The sequence below is a fragment of the Heliconius melpomene genome, chromosome 18, assembly GCF_056956725.1.
Source record: "Heliconius melpomene rosina isolate 202511_hmr_F chromosome 18, ASM5695672v1, whole genome shotgun sequence".
NCBI classification, from domain to species: Eukaryota; Metazoa; Arthropoda; class Insecta; order Lepidoptera; family Nymphalidae; genus Heliconius; species Heliconius melpomene.
This window is the reverse complement of record NC_140406.1, coordinates 5122447-5143786: the sequence shown is the minus strand read 5'-3', so window position 1 is coordinate 5143786 and position 21340 is coordinate 5122447. Positions and strand designations below refer to the sequence as shown.

The 21340-nt window shown below is 31.4% G+C and overlaps 1 protein-coding gene across 2 annotated transcripts in view; it reads right to left on the bottom strand.

Annotated features, from left to right (window-relative positions):
* sev (receptor protein-tyrosine kinase sevenless) overlaps nt 1-15517 on the bottom strand; it is a 30747-nt gene extending 15230 nt beyond the window's left edge. For both annotated transcript variants that reach the window (XM_085202389.1, XM_085202390.1), the window contains exons 1-9: nt 15101-15517; nt 10493-10552; nt 2134-2193; nt 1958-2048; nt 1644-1864; nt 1315-1563; nt 902-1049; nt 593-712; nt 21-357 (exon numbers count right to left, since the gene is read on the bottom strand). In XM_085202389.1, coding sequence (XP_085058515.1) covers nt 21-357; nt 593-712; nt 902-1049; nt 1315-1563; nt 1644-1864; nt 1958-2048; nt 2134-2193; nt 10493-10552; nt 15101-15253 — 1439 coding nt within the window. In that variant the 5' untranslated portion in view covers nt 15254-15517. The remainder of the gene's footprint in view (nt 1-20; nt 358-592; nt 713-901; nt 1050-1314; nt 1564-1643; nt 1865-1957; nt 2049-2133; nt 2194-10492; nt 10553-15100) is intronic.
* Nucleotides 15518-21340: the final 5823 nt, after the last annotated feature.

Here is a 21340-nt window from a genome sequence, read left to right as displayed (position 1 = left end):
TAATATGAATTATTACTTACCCATTATAAGCATCCACTTCGAAGTGTATTGGACGGGAATTGAAACCAGAGAGTGCGACTAATTCATTTTTACCATCAAAATCACATCTTAATATCTCCCAACTTGAATATAGGCTTGTATTTGACAAGTTAGAACCTTCTCTTGTATAATAAACCTCACCAAGTACGTATAAATGACGGTTAAGCCAGTCCACGGATAAATCCAAAGGTTTATATGAAATATTCCCTGGAGTCAGTATGGGCTCTGACAAACTCTTTTTAGTTAGAGAACTTCGATAAACAAATCCATCAGAGACTGACACAAATAACGAATCGCTAGATAAATCGAGGCCAACACCTGCAAAGAGTTTTAAAAAAATTATCTTTGATTCGTATTTTTTTATATTAAGTATGTAGTAACTTTTATAAAATTTTAATTCTCGCAAATATTTATTTATGTCCTGGCCATATTCATGAAACTTAATCAGTAATAAAATTTATGATTTGGATAATATTTAAGTATTTATAAGCAATTAACAATTGTAATAGAATGTTGAAAATTATAACTTTCTATTAATAATATCATATTATACCTGTAATTTTATAGTCTGTGCTATATAATTCTATAGGATCTGAAAGCATGTCATTTGCAAGCGCAGCTAGAATATTGTGCTCGCCACCTAATATTAATACGGGCTGTTGACTAGGAACAGCTGAAAATAAAAAAAAATGTAATAATATTTTTTTAGTTTCACACGCCCGCGTATAAATAGGCAGAGGAAAAGTTCCTCTACTTAACAAAGTAAAATAAAAAAATTTAACCAGTTTTACCAGTGGGTACATGCGCATTTTTTTATTACATTTCATGCCAAAAGAATGAAATGAAATACCTAAATACTTACATGTAGGTAAAGGAGGTGTTTTAATTTTTACATAAGCTCTAGGCCCTTCTCCTACAGCATTTCGCATTGCTACTGATACCTCATATTCTCTAGCAGCTTCCAAATTTTGAAACATATAAAATAGAGTATTGTTAGACGCTGGCATGTCCTGTAAAAACATATTATAATTTAAGATACATACATAAATGCTTTGAAATTAATACAAATAACAATAACTAAAAATATTATAATGCAGTTACAATGTAAAGACACAATTATTTATGGATACAATTATAAAGATTTTTTTCTGGCCCAGATAGACAATAGTTGATATATACATAATATATCTAATGAATAATGTTTTATAAAGCTCCCATATGTATTATTATATTGTATTATTTTTATTATTTATTGTAATGAAAAAATATACTAACTTCCAAAGCATCGTTTGTATTGGGTTGAGTATCAGCAAGCCTAAGTACGTATGAGATGAGAGGTCCGTTAGGGAAAGGTCCAGGTTCCCATGAAATAGCGACCCTACTCGGATCAGGGGCGGCAGCTCGTAGCGCAGTTGGAGCAGAACTGGGTTTACCACTCTCTAAAGTGGATATTACCACAGAAGGTGTAGAATAGACTGGCTCTCCAGCACCACTGTGCCCAGATAGAAATATCGCAACACGAAACTGAAAATTTAAATAAGATATTTTATCCAAAATATACACCGTTCATGTTTCGAAGTTACTTTATTTTACTTATTACTTACTCTATATTTGGTGTACGGCCGTAAATTCTCTACATGAATAATGGATCTGTCTGAGAGACTCGAGTTTGAATAATACTGCCAGCTTCCAAGTAGTTCTTCATAGCGCCATTGTACGAGATAACTAAGATTTCCAAGATTTGGAGCTTCCCAAACTAATGATAAGGATGTAGCTGTAAGACTATCCGCTACGAGAGCTGGCGCAGGAGGTGTGCCAAGTAGATCTAGAAAACGAGGAAGTATATAACAAACCCTAACATTTTAGAATAGTTTTTATATATGTTAAATTTATTTAATAATAGTTAGGGAAAGTGTACCTCTAATACTCTGAAAATACATATTTAAAGCTTCATTGCAACCCATAACACAATATAATTCTCTTGAGAAAACTGCTTCTGAAGTAACATTCTGAAATAAAATTTTACGGTTCATACTTGTTCATACAATTAAGTCATATATAAGTATATATTCATATATTTTAACTTATACTCACGCAAACAGTCTGACATGAATTTTCCAACCCTTCTAACCAAAGACTGCAGCCATAGGTGCACTGTAAAAAACACATCGCTATATTTAATATGTAGAAAGGTTATTTAAATTGTTCTTAATTTTACATCGTTTATCACAAAAATATTCATTTACAAAAACGTTTTAACATTGTAATTGCGCTGATTCCCGTGTTCTACATCGCTGATAGGACTGCGTGAGGCCGCGACCCGTAATTATAAACCCGAAACAAACTGCACTGATCGAGCGTACTCATCCTCGCCTACTAATTGTATCGTGACCGACTAACATAGCTTCTAAACCATTATATATTTTCAAGTCTGTTAATACATTATTCTATGTATTTATTTTTACCTATATATGAAATTATTATTAGCCGAGAAAAGTAAGTAAACGTAGGGGTGCGGTAAAGATATGTAGAGGCACCTGCGGCGTTCGTGTAATCTTACGACCCACCGTCCGTAAAGGTCGCAACCCGACCGTGAAAATCCGTTAAAAACCGGGTTACTGTGTGAATTCTGTATACGGGTTTATTAAAAAATAAACTCGTAAGCGTCCTGTGAATACAAATAAACATTTTTTTTATTAATTTTATTTTCAGTAGGTTTAAAGGTAATAAAATAGTCGTAACAAAGAAATTAATAAGCCACTTGACTTTCAAGCAGACAAGCATTTGGTTTGTAAATGTTTAAAACTTCAAAAGTTATAACGAACATGTGCACGTTTAGACGTAAACACACGCAAAACACTCGCGAACTACTAAAAGGGATCTGTGAACAAACACTACACACGTTGCTCTAATTATTAAAGGTTAATATTTCAAAAATATTATTTTGAATACTATTGCATTTTTTTTTATTTTTAAGGACCTTCTTTAAACTTGCAAATTTATTTTTTGTGCAAATATAACATTTACTATAACGATTTATATGAAGTATCTATCTAAGTACATAGGTAAGTGTGTATATTTATTCCAGATATTGATCTCAGAATAAAAAACTTTTTAGTCATGATCCCCTCTGCCATAGTGTTCAAACAATAAGCTAATAAAATAATATACATATGTTAGTCACAAAGAATAAGTTATGGGAGATGCATGTAATTAAATAGTGCAGTTTTGTGTTATAATACATAGAAACATTTTTTTAGCCCAATCTCTATTCATTATTCATTCTACTAATTTAAAAATATCGCATGTGGTGGCAGAACTCAATATTATCTCTTATTGTTTGTCTTATATTTCATGCATTATATTAATATATATTGCATGAAATTAATGCATGAATTATATTAATATATAATGCATGCATTGTATTATATTAATAATAATTACCTTAGTGATATTCAAAATAAGATTAAGATTATACAAATAACAAAATTCATTTAGTTAAATATGTTACAATTTAAACTTGTAATTTTTTGTATTTCATGTGTTGTACAGAAAAGATATTCAATCAATTATAAAGACTAATAGCTATGGACAGCATATTTGAACGATGCTCTCTCTTCCCGTCGTTAACAGGACTTTTCCGTTACAGATATCTGACCTGTCAAAACACTCCGCCCAAATTGACACACCAATATAGTAGTCAAATATATATTATGAAAGATAAAAAAAGTCTCTCGTTTTTGAAAATGATTAAAAAAAAATGTTTATTATAAAAAGATATACCATAAGCATATATTAAGCATTTTTTATTATTATGAGTATTTTATTAAATTTTATTATTTAATCAAATTAACAGATAATAAAAGGACAACAAAGACTCGCGTGCGGCCATTTAAAAAATAGTTTTGTACACTTACGCTAAGTAAATTACCGTCTAATTAGCCAGCATCCTGTCTCGTGCCCTAATAATAACAAAACAATAGTTGGTCCCTTTGGAGTCATTAAAATTGTCGCTCCACTTAATTGTTGGAGCGATTTCGGAAACGCTCTCGGAAGTTCAATTGGGAGCGCAGGCGCACCGGATGCGATGTGAAAGCGCACACAATGTTTATTTATTAATTATAGTGTTATAATAATTTAAAATTGTTATAATTATAAATTACTATTGCCTACTATTACAATTATATTTTTTTATCTACTGAGCAATGTTTTCGGAAGATAAAACTCTGAACTTTCCAAATATCTATAATTTACCAAAAAAACCAAATGACATCATGTTACTTTTTAATTTATTTTTTTTATGTTGCTTAAGAAAGAAAAGATAACGATTGTATTTGAAGTGATTTAATATAAGATACCTTTTATCGCAACTTCTACCAAAACTAAAAGATGACCTTTCACTTAGATTTTTACAAACAAGTTTGTAAAGCACATACAATTTTGATAACACTCGTTCGCCATTTTAAACTTTTTTTATTATAACACTTACTACTGGCGCCAGTGGCTAAGATGATGTTACTATATTCTAATTTTATACGTTACTGACCTTAGATAAACTTTAAGATATAGTAGCCCATATTTATTTTATTGCACGAGGCGATCATCTACTCACATTTTAAGCGTCACGTGTAAATTTATATCTATATATATGGTATTTTCTACAAAATATATAACTATGCTAAATTATTTTTTATTACTAAAGATATTTCTAATGTCATAAAGTTTTATATTACTTAAAACTTTATTATTTATTAAACAAATACGAATATAATGAATAAATTCTGAAGGGATTGAAAATGTTATGCAGGTCACGCGCGGGCCCACGCCAAACGCTTGGTTCTGGCAATTGGATAATGTTAAGGCAAATTGGGACCCACCAGTTTGTTTCCCGTTAGCTCTTAGCTCTCGAGTGCTCTCTGTGCTCTAGTATCCTTGTTGGCCTCTACCAGTCGGCTACGTTATATCGTTTGCCACTTTAGTTGTAATTTATAAAAAGAACAACATCCTACAAAAATATTACAAAAAAGGGCACTTTTAAATATTAATGAAGACATACAGTAATCTGACAAATGATTACAACATCCTCGCTTTTACCGTTGGGCAGGCAGCAGTGACAATTGACAATATACAGTGTCGAGTTGAAAATTGTTCTATTTTTATGTATGCAACCGTTGAGAGTCCAATAAATGGACAATAAATCAAAACACTCCTTGGTTGAGTGCACTCGCTACAATTTCGCTCGACGGATGAGCTCGCAGGGGGGTGCGGTGAGGGGTGGTGGTGACGGGGACGAGGACAGACTGAATGGGCGCAGCGCGAGCGCTCGGCGGGGAACGCTGCGCCTAATGAGGAAATAAGAATTAGCGGACGACGACGCTGAATGCACTTAGTCCTTTATGGACATAGACATTCATCTAATTTAACTATAACTAGAAAAAATATTTTGATATTATACTTGTTATTTTTCGGCTTTCCAAGTTCTACACAAAGTTTGTTTTAAAGAAATTTTTAATTAATATTTTTTAGGACTTTTAGTTGTTAATAGAAATTATTTATTAAGATTTCGAAATTATAGAGTACCAATAAATATGTTATTAATCTGAATCATGAACATGTCAAATATGCTTATAATATTTAAAATTTGTTTATATTTATTTATTACTTATAACCTTAAAGGCTAATATCACCCACTGTGAATATAAAAATAGTAGCAAGGAAATGCCTTAAGTATGAGTGTTTGTTCGGATTTAGATCTTAAATGGTTGTAGCGTGTCTATGAATTAAACTGTCTGAAACTTCATTAGAGTTAATTTGTTATAATACCTTTAAGACAACGTTTAGCTAAATTTCCTTATAGTACATAGGTACGTATAGAGAAACATGTCTCTGTCTTTTAAATTTCATGAAATGTCGTCATCTAGTCGTTTTATAGACTTTATTATGAATATAAAAATATGTGGCAGGAAATTTTAATTTATTTTAATTTTATTTATATGCATACATTGAATATATTTTACCTATAAAATTAATTTGTAAGTGTAAGCTTTACAGCTAAAAAAAATTGAGCTATAAGTTAGCTTTTTGGTAATTAATGACGACTTTTTCATTATTTAAGTGATCGTTACAATGTATAAAGCAAAAACAAACAGCGCTAATTACAGTCGATTACCCGACGAAAGGGCCGAGACGTCCTTACAATGTTATCGCGCATGGTTCAATTAGCTGCCCAATTGGTAGCATACGATAAAGATAATCTTCATACGTTTGATCAGAGAGTGAAAGTTCTCGTGTGAAAATTTTATGTAGATATAATATTTATATAAGAAAATAATAAATAATTTTAATAAAATTTTTGAAAGCCTTAACGAACACAAAACATGTACTAAATATATCTAATAATTTGGTAGTAATTTTATTTTCAATTATTATATTTCAGTTGTTTTTTAAACATTAAAAATATTCAATAAAGAATATTCTAGAAATAATCAGACTTAAGCATGAGATTTTGTTTAATTTAATACTGTGTAATCTACAATTAGTATAGAGTCAAAAGTTACTCCAAATATTCATATGCATAAAAGCATGGCGAGGCACGGACCAGTCTCCTTTCAGTTCCGCTACATTTAAAAACATTGTTTTGATGGTTTTGCTCCACTGAGTGTTTGCATATATTATTTATTATAATTCGTGAAACGAAACGCACTAGATTTCCCACGATTTACTCCCATGTTACGGTATGCGCTTACATTAATTTTACTTTATTGATTTCATTAAAGCTTTTATGAATATTCATATAGGTAAGGATATAATAAATTCATGCGTAACAAAGATATTTATTATTTTGGTAAGTATTATTTTGGTATTTAAATAATAAAATATAAGAAAAATATTTAAAAATTAAAAACAACTTTTTGTAAATAATTTAACCATCAGTGCAGATGTATTGATAGCTAAGTTATACCAGGCCAATATCATTTCCGAATTCCGATAGGGGCACGTCAGACACTGTTAAGAATCACGCATCATTTAACTTCAACATTTTCACGCATCATTTTTTATTGTGGAAACATGATACAGGTGATATTAATCATAAGATATTGAAGTGCATAGCGTAGAAATATTAAGAATTTACTGTTATTAGTAGTTTGTTGTTTATTTTTAAAAAGAGAATATGAAAACTGTTGAGTTTTTTTTGTTTCGATTAATTCCGTATCCGTTGTTTGATGTTCCGTTTTTTTTTGCTCCAAACGTAAGCCTAAACAAATTGCATTAGGAAATAAACTCTTTATTTAAAAGTGCGTTGTATAAAATGGAATAAAATGAACTCTAAAATAGATCCGAGGGGAGCAGGCAGGCAACTAGCAGCTTCCTTCCTGCGTGCATCCGGCGGTGGATCTCACGCGACCCCGCCGTACTGCCATAGCCCGACCATGGTGGATGACCACCACGCCGGATAAACTCCCATTACTTTTTGTCACTGGGGTCACTAACTCATGTCTTTCATAAACTCTACAATTTTCATAAATATTGTTAATTGTTTTAGAGACAAAAAAAAAAAAAAACATATTTGAAAAAAATTGTATTCACATATTCATATTTTCCATTTAACGAAAGCACTAATTAAGGATAGGTTCGATATACTCGCGCACAGCAACTATGCTTCAACAACTCTAACTTGACTAGGTAAGCTTTAATAGCTTATGGAGTATTTACATAAGTAACCTGTTGTAAACACTGACCGTATACAGAAAGTGATGAAACAGGTATCGGTGTTGCATTTTTAACTTACACTTCTCTCCCATTCGGTGAGAGATATAGAGCACACGTGGTGTCGTCTCTGTGTCTGCTTATTTTAATTTTACAAACAAATTAAAAAAGGCATAAGGATATCCTTATTTCCTAGCTATCTATTTACTTTATTTATGCATATACTTGTGAATAATATTTAAGATACAATCCTTTTTTGCTAAATATATGAATATGGCGAAATATATTTGATAAAACCGAATACACATAAAATTAAATTGAAAATTGAAATGAAATACTTAGCAATAAAAACAAACAAACTATATTTACGTGAATAATATAAACTCTTTAGCAAAAGTTAAATACAAATTATACTCGAAATGAAATGGAAACAAGTCAATTGGTTTCAATCGCTCGGAGGGTGCGCGCCCCGAGTTGCCACTTAAGTGTTTTTGCGGGCGCGGGCGCATAAATTGGACAGACTGATAATTTTGACATAAACCAGTAGTAACTGTCACAGTTTAGGGTAACGTGCCGTTTCATGTCAATTTACGCGATCTGCTAGAATTGGTATTTGAACATAATATATGCAAGCAGTAAGCACGTTCGACAGTCGTTGAAATTGAAATCGTAGCGGTGCAGAAGTGTAGTGTCTGACGCGACGGTTGTAAGTTCGAATCACGACCTAACTTGGAGCGCGGCATTAAATTCCGCTCCTTTAAATTCCACACGCAATGTTTCGAAAATTAGACGGAAAGTATGGAGTGCAGTGTTTTAACACTACATTCGCACTATTGATAGATATCTTACAATTACATAGTTTCGATCTGGTACTTTGAAAATAATTTTATTCTTATGATTCAAAGTTACATAAAATATTTATTACATTTAAGTGCCTATATGTATAACGCTTTTATGAATAGCAAATTCTAGTGTTAGAAGGTGGAGATGATCCTGTTTACAACGATACAATGTTGTTGGTTGCGCTCTAGTTCATATGAATGTAACTTGTTTTAACGAGCACTTTATTAACCTATTTCCTCAGCCAGCGTAACTATACAGCGAGGAAGATGATCTTACTGCTTAAGCACAAATTGTATATATTATTTTCCATGAGATATTTTTCTATATTCTATTCTCTATGTCCTTTTTAATACCTCTTAGAATATATGTACAAAGTTTTATGATAATCGGTTAAGTAGTTTTGGCGTGAAAACGTAACAAACACACTAACATTCATTTACATATGGTACTAATAAAATCATTACTAGCATTATCGCCCAGCAACTTAGTAAGTGGTTATTGCTTATTGTTGAGTGTCTCTTTATGAATTCATAATCTTAATGTTTATCATTATCGAATGTTTTTGAACCAGTATTCATTAAGGCCTTATATCGCGCAAAATGTGTCAAAGGTTGGCAAAATGTGATTCAGTTATCTTTAAGTAATTATAAACGTAGGTAATTATTTTGTATAGTAACGAAGATTTGCAATCGTTTTGTATTTGTGTTATTTTTGCAAGATTAAATATTTTTTTAAGTCTAAACATCAATAATAAAATATTATTGAAAGATTTATGACATGTAGGTACCTATAAACCAGAGGCTCCCAAACTTTTTTCTATCGTAGACCCATCAGATGACAAGTGTTCAACGCGCGTTTACAACTATATACTTTTTGTTCAGGCCGTACACATGCTACGTTTGGATAAAGCGCGCGTTGTAAACGCCCGCGATCTATAGACCGCGGGCGTTTACAACAGCGCATCGATAAAGTGGTCCATATATGGACCACTTTATCGATCCAAAGTGGTCCATATAAAGACCGATAAAGTGGATCGATAAACAGCGCATCGATAAAGTGGTCCATATATGGACCACTTTATCGATCCAAAGTGGTCCATATAAAGATCGATAAAGTGGTCCATATATGGACTACTTTATCGATATAGACCACTTTGTCGCATTTCATAGACCCCTAAGTGGTCGATATAGCAGCTATTCTCAAAGAAAGAATGGCTTGTTACCTAAAGTACCACTTGTATTTAATACTATTTAGTAAGTGAAGCGGGTATAGTAATTTAATTTAATTTAAGTAATTAATTAATTGTAATTTAATTTTGTATGCTAATTATCAGAAAGATTATTAAAATATATTTTATTGTTATTTCATTTCCGCTTTAACGAAATGGCGGTTAAGCAACAAGTTATAAAATAAAAATAAATATAACAAATAATAAACTCTAGTTATCGATAGCGAAGAGAATTTTATTACAGTTGCGTTGGATGTGAACGAACAACATTCTGACATGTGAATGTATTATTCTACTCATAAATTAAGCGATATGCTCGGGTAATTGAATTATAAAATAATAGATATTGGTACTTGTTTTGAAAACAAAAACTTTGTCAACAAATTATGTTTTCATAATTTTAAATTTAATAAGTATACCACAGTATATTTCATATTAGGTATATGTAATATGTTATATATGCACATATTTTAGTTTGAAATTAAATTGCTTACAGTGTTAATAAATATTGCAACTTTTGTGCAATTGAGATTAGAGTGAATTCTGAACATATTTTCAATCTATATAAAATCTATTTTTGTATATAGATAAAATCTGTTTTATTAGTCTGACTAGTCCCATAATAACTACTTAAAATTATGAAGTGGCTATACTTAATTTAGAACAATTACTTACTTGCTGTATATTGCAATCCAGTCCACAGCTAACATCAAAATGGCCGTCACCTGTTCGATTCTGAAAAAAAAGAATCAAGTTAATCTTAAGGCTCTAAGCCAAAAAAAATGCGACAGTTATTATCAAGGTTTTTTGATAATAATCAGGTTGAACATCCACCGGACACCGACCTGATAGCTTCCGCTGCGCACGCGCAACGGAGCGTGCCGACGCGACATTAGGGCTCCATCGTTATAGTTGAGATATATACTCGCAACAGGATATAAAGAGAAATCATTTATTTAAAAATACGCTTACACTTTCCTGTTGTAATCGTAACATTTATAATATTTATATTTTTGTATAATAAAAGACCAAAAGTGAAGGAATAGAGTGTTTTTTTTTATATACTGAATTGGCTTGCGTTTGACCGCATCAAGTCTGGTGAGCGTTGATGCGATCTACGGTGGTGCACGCTTGCCTAGCAGATTATTCACTGTCACCTATTCACCTATTCACTCTATTTTTGAAGACCCTCATATTGTATGTCTTAGGAAATACAGATGCCGGCAGTGAGTTCCAATCTCTCGCAGTGCGGATGAAGAATGTAGCCTCAAAGCGTTTCGAGTGTACAGTTAATAGTGTTATGTGTAAATATAAGTTTCTTAAGCCTTACATAGCTGTGCCAGTACATTGTATTGTATTACGGTGCATTCATAAAACACAGTTTGTCTCTTATAGGATTACTCCCTTTATTATCAATCTGTTTAATAGTAGGTACAAGAAAATAAGCTGTCGCTTAATTAACTAATTATTGTTATTATGAAATCCGCAGGCAGAGAGTTATAAAAACCTCCATCCAAGGATATCAAATAACATTGTAAAACCTCTAAAGTGCGAGAGTTACCACCGGTTCCGCTCACACGCTAGCTATACTAAAGCTATACTATACGTATTATTATAAACTATAGACATTAATATCTTATTTATATGCTGTAAATGAATATGTAAACAATTAAAATCATCATCTTTCTCTAAAAAGAAACAAAAAGTACTTAGTTGAGTTGTAAGGCAGTTAGGAATTATTTGACTCTACGCCATCGTTGTGAGTTAAAATCTCAACCTAGAGGAATATTTATCTTTTTTTTCCTTTTGATAGATATGCGGACCTATAATTTAGTGAGGGTTAGACAAAATGCAGCAATGACGAAATATCTTTAAAGTAGGAGTAAAATGAGAATAGAGAGAAGATTCCTTTACGTCGCCGCGTAAATTAAAATAATAATGAATAAATTGGTTTAAAGAAAAACAATATACGGGTCATAATCAGAAAAGTGGACATTTTCGAATTCGTAACGTAACTGATAAGTAACAACACTGATAATGTTTGTTACGAAACTGATGATATAAGGCATTATACACAACAAAGTAAGGATATTATACGAATAAAACTACTGTTGTTTTTATTTAATGAGACACAAATTAAAATTTTAAAGATTCAATCGTTGAATTAACAGATTATAAATGTAAGAAAACATAACAAAGTGGCAATATTAACAATATAATAATGCTAGTTCGTAACGTAATAAACTTATATTTCTAGAGATCACAAAGTTAATGATAAAATTAAATCCACTTTAAAATATATCAAAATTTGAGTCGTTATCACTGGAATTAACTTTGTAAGTGTTTATTCCGCATATCTTCATATTTAATAGGATTGGTCTGTTTAAGACGTTCTCTATATCTTTATTGTCTTTCAGCATTTGACATAGGAGCCATGACGCTTACTGAAAATAAAAAAATATTTATCAATAAGTATTTAATAATATTTCATGTTTATTGTTTAGATCTTTAACAACGCTAGTACAAAATGTATTTGTTTTTAAATAAAAGCCTCACCCGCTTGAGCTATATATTTATTAATTCACTATCTCCAGAGAAAAAAATAGTAATTACAAAATCACAACTAATTTCAGGAAGAATAAAAAAATGTTTTTAACTAAATCGGTTAAGCCGTTTCTGAGATAAGCGTGCACAAACACATTAGACAAACAAGCAAACAGGCAAAAAACTTAAAAATCATTATTTTTGGTTACTTTACGTTATCAAAAGTCACCAATTATTTTTTTCATATGCCAGCATTTTTTTTTTATATACATATCTTCCGATGGTAACGTAATTATGAACTAGGCTTCATATTTTCTCAGTTTCGTTACGTAACGAAATATAACGCAATTGAGAATAAAGTCTGTGAAATTCTAACCTTTTTAAATATTTGCTCATAAGCCACGTGTTGCATGTGTAAGCACTGAAGTTCTTTTTTGAGATTTTGTAAAAAGAAGCAAATAACATAAACAAGAAAACGAAATTATAGAATACTTACCAAAATAAAAGCCGTTTATAACCCTGAGATGTAATTTTACATATTCCCTCTAAAACATTTGAACCCCTCAACTGCTGCGAGAACACTACTTGTTGTAGCTACGACAGCATTGACTTTTAGAATTATGGTGCCACAATAAAAACTAATATTAAACATCATCCAAAATAATTGCATTCATAATTTAATTGTACGTTACTAGCCCTGAGTAACAAAAAAGACAATATTTTGGGACAAATTTACTTAATTCATATATATTATTTATTAAATAATATATCAATAAAAGTACTTTTGTTTAATATTTTGCATAAAGTAAAGTAATATAAACATATCTGAAATCAAATAAAACCATAAACATTCGTAACAAATCAATTTTTAAAAAGTAAAGAGGTGAATGGGACACGAAAAATTGTATGGAAGCATTTTGAAAAGTTTTTTGCAACTAACAAAAAATACTATTAATAGCCATAATACATTTAAAATATTACAAAAATCTTTAAGTTAATAAGTAAATTTATCGTAAATGGCAAAATATTTAAATTATCTTTAAAATTGTATTTTTAAAACGCATTCAAAGTAGCGGGACAAGAAAAGACACAAAATGTACACTTTTTCTGATTATGACCCATACAACTTGTTCATTTAAAAAATGTCATAAACTAACATGTCATGAACTATATTATAGTAAACTAAATTAAAAAATAACTTGTAAGAAGCCAATATTGTACACTTTATTAATTATTGAATAATTTTGAATGTAAATAACCGAAATCTTTATATTTTTTTCATTTAAAAGACTGATATCAAATCGAAGTCGCCAAATTAAAATCAGATAATGGAATCCGATGAAAACCCCCGAATTATATGTACACGTTAGTACGTTGTTTCATATATTTTTTTTATAATAATCATAATTTGCGTCTTGTAGTCATCATCTAGTGACATTACTAAGCTGGTGAAATCACCAAATTAAATCAAATGCTAAAAAAGACACAATTTCTCTACGATTAGGAGTTCTTATAAATATTTAGGTACTAATAGAACGTTATTAGTATACTATCAAGTTATTCGGGTATGCTGATGATTATATCTATAATTCCTCGACTTCTAAAGGTTGTATCTTTGTACTTGTCCATAGTAACTTGTACCTATAATGGGTAAAGATTTATAAATGAACTAAATACCTATGTAGCTATTACTGAAAGAGCTGATGAAAATGTTAAAACTAATATCAATAGCTTCAATTCACAAGACTCTTTCAAAATTGTAAGTAACTAAGTAGTTGTTGTAGAGCCGTCGTAATTTTCATATATTAATAAAGTGGTCCATATAAAGATCGATAAAGTGGTCCATATACGGACCACTTTACCGATATAGACCACTTTGTAAGTAACTAAGTAGTTGTTGTAGAGCCGTCGTAATTTTCATATATTAATAACTAAAAATCAAATTACTTGTGATGAGAAGTCAACGACGTGACTTTGAATATTTAGAATACTTTTTCATAAAAAATGTTTAGAGCACTTTCAAAAATGGAAACTAAAAGGAACAGTTGATATTAGATGCATAACGTAACTGCTTAGTTAAAAAAAGTATATAATATACAATTGTACATGTTTGATGTGTGTCTATTATGCTGTAAATAAAGATTTCTTACATTACTATCTAAAACAAAAAAATATTATAATAGTTATATAACGAATTTGTGTAATATAAAAAAATCCTCGATCACAATAATTAACTTGCATATGTTGGTCACCAAGCTGCAGTACCCCACATTGATTGTGTAGTCCAAGGACGGGCGGGTGTTGGACAATACGGTTGTAGCACGCTTCTCTATATTTAGCGCGATCTCGTTGATTACTAGCTTGCTAATTGTCAACAATTAGTTGTGCATTGAACCTGCGCAAGCGCATAGTTTAGCGAATAGCATTTTGAGATTATCTGACACTAAATTTATAGTTCTATTGTGTGAAAGATGTCTTTGGAAAGAATAACATGATGATCATCACCCAACAAATAATAAAATCGTATGAATATAATTTTAAAACTAATAAAAAATACACAACGCTTGATAACCTTTTGGCAATGTTTTAGTTGATATTATTTTAAGACTGTAGTGGTTACGTAAATCAAATAAAAATAAATATTTACCTAAAATTACGTATTAATTAATAAAGCATTATATTATAAAATATTAACGAATATATTTTTTGTAAAAATAAGAATATATTAGCGAAACAGACCTGGAAAGGACATTTTTGATTGCATCGTGCCACAGCTTCCGCTCCAAATTTCATGGCGATGGAGCTATAATCGCATCCAATTGTGTGAGCGGACAAAGCCAATCCGAACAGCGACCACACGAGCCATTTGTGCCAATTCTGCGGCGGGCTCATTGTTCCCGCCGCCACTGAACCTCACTACTTACTGTCACACGAAAACAACAAACATGCCTTATTTATATTATTTATAATCATAGTATTTTCATTTTCCTTATTATCAATTTTATTTTATAAGCGCGCTTAAATCACAAATCAAAGAACTAAAGTAAGAATAACTTTAACTTTAAAGAATTTTAACAAACGCACATCGGAATAATTTTCGTAACGTTTCGTAATAACGGAACGCGGTTAGACGGTTAGACATGCGAACGCAGCAAAAGCTACTAGTCTACTGCGCGCCCATTGAGCCGTCAACAACACGTCGTGCTACGGGCACGGCTACGTCAGGGCGCTACGTCTACTAATTATTATACTTAACTTATTTTGAATTCACTTGATTCCATTAATATCTGTCCGTCTATGATATCACAATAAATGTGTTCTACAAGTGTCTTTACTTATTTACACAATTAGATATTAAAATATAAATGAACGATTTTAAAATTGTTGTCTCTGTGTCTATCATTCTGTAATTCCGAGCTAGTCTTCGGAAGAATCGTATTCTCTACTTTAAGGGACTATAGACCCGAATATTTGATTATTAATTCCACTCGTGATCTAGAGAGAAATGATCTTGACAGACGGATTGGCGGCGACAAAGTTATCCTATAAGAGTCCCGTTTTCACTTTTTGAGCCAGTTTATTGATATAAATCATTATTTTTTCTTGTAACACGTCGCCGCTGCTAACAGTTCCCCACATAACAGCAGCCTCCCCAGTATCCCCATATACTCATAAAGCGCTTACAACCTCCGCACACCGCCACTCGTTTGTTTATCTTGCTGTAATTAGAGCATCATCTTAATGGGATAATTTAATTCTAAAGTTTTATATATATACGCAGCGTTGAATTCCGCCTGTTCACATTCAAAACCTCCAGAATTCAGCGGAATGTAGAGAAAGGAGTGTCTTAACACTAAATTCCCTCTGCCTATGCTGCCTGCTGTGTGCAGGATACAGCGTGAAGCTGATTTTCTTATTTAAGTTTATTATAACACGTTATTTTTATTTAATCCATATTATAAAAATGTAAAATATTGATTGCAAAATGCAAATAGCAATTATCTTACTTTTTTCATTTTATTAATAAATCAAATGCAAGTAAGTATGTAACAAAACAATAAAAAAATTGAAAAAATATTAAGCAGCTCGATAAGTGTTTAACTTTCGTATATTTAAAAATAACAAAATCATGTATAGACAGTAAATTTATTTTTTAAGAATTATGATTTCCTAATTGTTGTCAAAATTGATTAAATATTGTCTTATTGACCTCGTACGAATTAGTATCTCAATATAATACTTTATTTTGTCGTACGTTAGAGCGAACAAGGCCAGCACTGAATGGTGGATCCTAACACCGCGTTCAATTAGTTAACTACAAGACTTCCCACGCTTTAACTGCATTCCACTTGTGAATGATTTCATTTCTGTTTCTAGGCTTTATGAAGATGTTGGAATTGTTTATCTAAATCAATTATCCGGACAAAATTTGGATTGGAACATATGTGTATCTGTATAGATTAATTCTATGATATGAAATATAAGTAAAAATATTATATTAAAATACTGTATGAAAGATAACGGCGTAATAAAATTACAATATTTATGTGACCTCCCTTTACGTGCTTCTTAAGTAGCTATTTTATTTTTACCACCCTCTTTTTAAAATTATCAGTTAAGAAATGACCAGTGCATCTTTTATAGTAAATTAAGTCCCAATTTATCTTTTTTTCACCTTTTAGATCTTCTTCTTCGAGATAAAATCTATTGCTTTCGTACAACATTTCTTCGAATCCTTTTCCTTACTGCTTTGATCGCCTTTTCCGTACTAACATTACGTGGTCAGCTTTTCTACCTGTCGCTTTTATTTTTGTTCATTTAATGTACATAAATAATTATTGTTATTGGTCCTCGGATCACGGATTACCCACTACGTTGTAAAAACAAATGCATGTGATATCTGACTACACTTCCCTGCCCCCAGGTGATTTATCGTGATTTTTGACGACGACGGCCCCTTGTGTACTACAATTAAATAAGTATATACTTTGCTCGAATTGAAGCGACACAAATTACATTATGAGTGGATTATTGTTAATGCTATCTATAAACACAAGTTTTAGTTACAAGTACTTATTACTGTAATGAGTCAATAAGGTACCACTAGCTGAAGTAGAAATAGTAGTTAAAAATGTTTAAAATGATATGAAGGTTTTGATGTCGTTCAAGAAATATATAATTTATAACTCGTAAATTTACTATGTTTTTTTGCAATACGTAAAAATAAATCATAAATCAGCTTCACGCACACATCAGGCAGAGGGAATATAGTGATAAGACACTCCGTTCCCCACTTTCCGCCGTATCCTGGAAGCATTGCGGGGTGAGTGGCGGAAATCAACGCCGCGCTTTTTGCCTCAGTACCAGAGCGAAGAAACTGAAACATATATTTAAGTAAATATTTCGTTTCCTCGAGTGGGGATCGAACCCACAACCATCGCGTTACAGTCACACCCTTGTACCCCTGCGCCACAACGACCTCAAATGTCGGAAATAATTTGTGCCACAACTCACAAGTTTGCACTCGTTTTACTTTCAGTTGGTTTTTCCCAATGGACAATACTGGATCTAGAATGGTCTTTACAGCGTCGCCGGGTGGAAAGAAGAAATATGAGCTCTGATGGATGCTTGTGAATGCTTCTATAATTTATGTACCTTCTAAAGAGATTAATTTATGATTAACGCCATCTGTGAACGTTTTAAGTACATACTTTGAATTAGTAAACAAGTGACAAGTTAACTAGATCCTATAAATTAAATCATGTGTGGATTGATAGATGGCGCTTTTTGTTAGTTATCATCTAATTTTCACGTTAATAGATGGCAGTACTGGCAATAGTTCCGAGAAATGAATACTAAAAAAAACGTCAGTAAAACAAAATTAAAAGCTATACCTTCCAATTAATTCACATTAACTCCATGTTTTTTAAGCACTAATGTAAAATTTCATACTTATAGAAGTAGTAGTAGTACTTAGTTACATTTAGTGCTGTATGTATAAATTATATTGAAATATTATATGAATGACTTTCATAATTTTATTTTAAGTATCTATTGTAGTACTAGTAAGTATATGAAAATAAGCGTCATCGTTACGTCCGCCATAAGACGTAAGCAAATCTTATTTTTGGACGTCTTATATTTAAAACGTGTGCGTAATACATTAATCCATTTTATCATTATTTTTTGTCTTTGTAACTGAAAATAAATCATCTCGTATAGTAAACAGTCGTTTTGAGGGATTATCAAATAGGATGTATCAAAATTTGACATTCATATACATATCTATATATGTATATCGGAAGATATGAGATTCGGTATAAGTGTGAAACCTTATCAAAAAGTGCACAGCAGCGTATAGCGAAACAAGTATTGAATGTTGTTAGAAATAAAGATAAGAGAATTTGAACGGCAAAATAAAACAAATCGCTATATCAAATTTTGTACAAGGTCTCTCAAGTCTTGACACTAAGTTCCCACCTTACCCTCCTATAGAGGAGAAAAAGTGTGAAATAATAATGAAATAATACGTGTTGGAGCAAGATGATTACGTAGTGGGTGAAAGAGATGATCTGTGTAACTAAGGTAATCTTGTTATAATCATTTTAAAAGATATTAGCATATATACATTGTTTTTGCTGCATTTTGTCTGAAATAAAACCTAAAGGGTACTTCCCGTAGACTTACAAGTTGCAGTAAAAAGCCCTCCGATGGTGGAATTTCAGCGCGCCGTCGTCGTGCTCATAACGCCGACCTAAACAAATCGTCCTCTGCCGACGGATGCGGATTCGACAAGCAACATCTCCGTCCATGCTTATAGAAGTGCTTTCGTTCTCCTAGCATTCGTCTTTCCTTTCTTTATAACTGGCACTTGCGCCATCTTTTATCAATATTTATTTTCATTTTATTGGTGAAGGTTAAGTTATTTTTATATGACTGTTACGAGAAATAATATATCTAGGTACATAAGAAATTATATAGATACGAGCGTTTTTGCTAAATTTTGTATGAAATTTAAAGCGTAATCTAAACCTATAGGGTACTTCCCGCTATTTTTTTATCGAAAGCGGTGTTATAGAAATACCGCTTTCGATAAATAATGGCGATACTAAGAATATCTGTATATATGTAGCTTACATGTAAATACATATAGTTGTTTACACGATACTAAAACATAACCAAACATTTTAATCTGTGTATCTTTTTGTTTGTCCGAGCTAATTTTCAGAACAACTGGACCGATTTTTATTGGTGTTTCGTTGAAAAATAAAGGGAATCATGGAGCAACAAACACATTAGCCACCATTTATTTTTTATGTTATAATTATAATTAGCCGCTAGTAGTTAATAAATTAATTATATATACAATTTGTATCAACTGGCAGACGAATGACCTTAATTTTGAAAGAATTTTTTAAACTTTTTTCTTTTGAATTTACAAATATCAGCTAAAATATGTTTAACATTTTATTTTAATATCTAACATACTTAATACTACATACACATAAAACGTCAACAATCATACATTCCATAATCCATGAGCTGAAATCTATAATTCGGAATAAGGAGATAATATTAAGGTGGTAAGTCGAAATCACTTATCTTACCTAACCTCACAAATCACGTATAAATAATCAGTAATTGATTATCCGAATTCTTAAAATTCAAAATACAATAAAAAATTATAATAGTTTTAAAACAACCTGAACGAATGGGTTGTAAACTAATTACAACGTAATCTGTTAAAATTTGTTTTACTTTCCAATTGGGCCTCACATTTGCTTGTAAATTGTAGGAAAAGTAAGGAAAATTGTAGGTTAATTAGTAACCCATCATCATTCTTCAATATACATTTAGATTGTAGATGTACTGACTGACTGAAAAAACGTTTGAGATATGTTGTCTATCACCTGCCTCAAATTTTATCTTTTGGCGCTTAACTTTTACGGCGCCTTATAAAAATTGATATGATGAGTCTGTCGTGGCCCAGCGGCACAAGGGTGTGACTGTAAAGAGATAGTTGTGAATTCGATCCCCACTCGAGGAAATTAACTTATGTTTCTCAATATTTCTTCAGTCTCCGAGCTATAATACTACGGCACTAAAGCAAAAGTTCGGCGTTGAGATCCGCCACTCAATACATTCCGAAAAAAATGGAACATAGCGCCTTAACACTGAGTTCCCTCTGCCGACCCTGCTATATATGAAATATATCGTGAAGCTTGAGTGAAGATTTGATTTGATTTTATTAAAAAAACTGATATTACCTACTTAATTTCCCACATACATATATATTAATTTAAAAGAGTAAAAGACAGACACATCCCAACACTACGTTAGCTGTGACCATAAAACCTAATAATATAATATATTATCACACTTACTATTGTTCATAAAACATAAAGCAAGATTTAGATAAGTGTTTATTATGTATTTTGTTTCCATTATATACCTACGCATAAGTATAGAAATGTATGCTTTTTATTTGCAAATAAATTATAGTAAATGACAATTATTTATATTGGAGTCTCATGGTATAGTTAAAAATACATTTTCAGTTATCTATGTTATATTATTATGGTATACGTACTGCCAACTGGATAATAGAGTTAGATACTAAGCATGCTTATAATATATGTATTTGTGAAATACCCTAAACGTAAACATAATTGTTGATCTAATAGATACTCCCAGAGTCAACAGTCCATTTCGAATTGGTAGAGATCCAAGAGTGCGATAGTATTGTGCCAAGTAAATAGATTCTCAGCACTTCACTACACCGAGCTTTAGTTTATGAGAAAAGACACAGGAGTCTTAAACAAAACACATTTATGGCCCCGTAAAAGTGAATTAATTTATTGTTTTAAACGAATATATAACACATAATGGCCCCCTAAGAATATTCACTACAACACTTGTAAATTTATTATTTATATCGTCGCCATATAATTGCGGTAATTGTCGGTTCTAATTTAGATA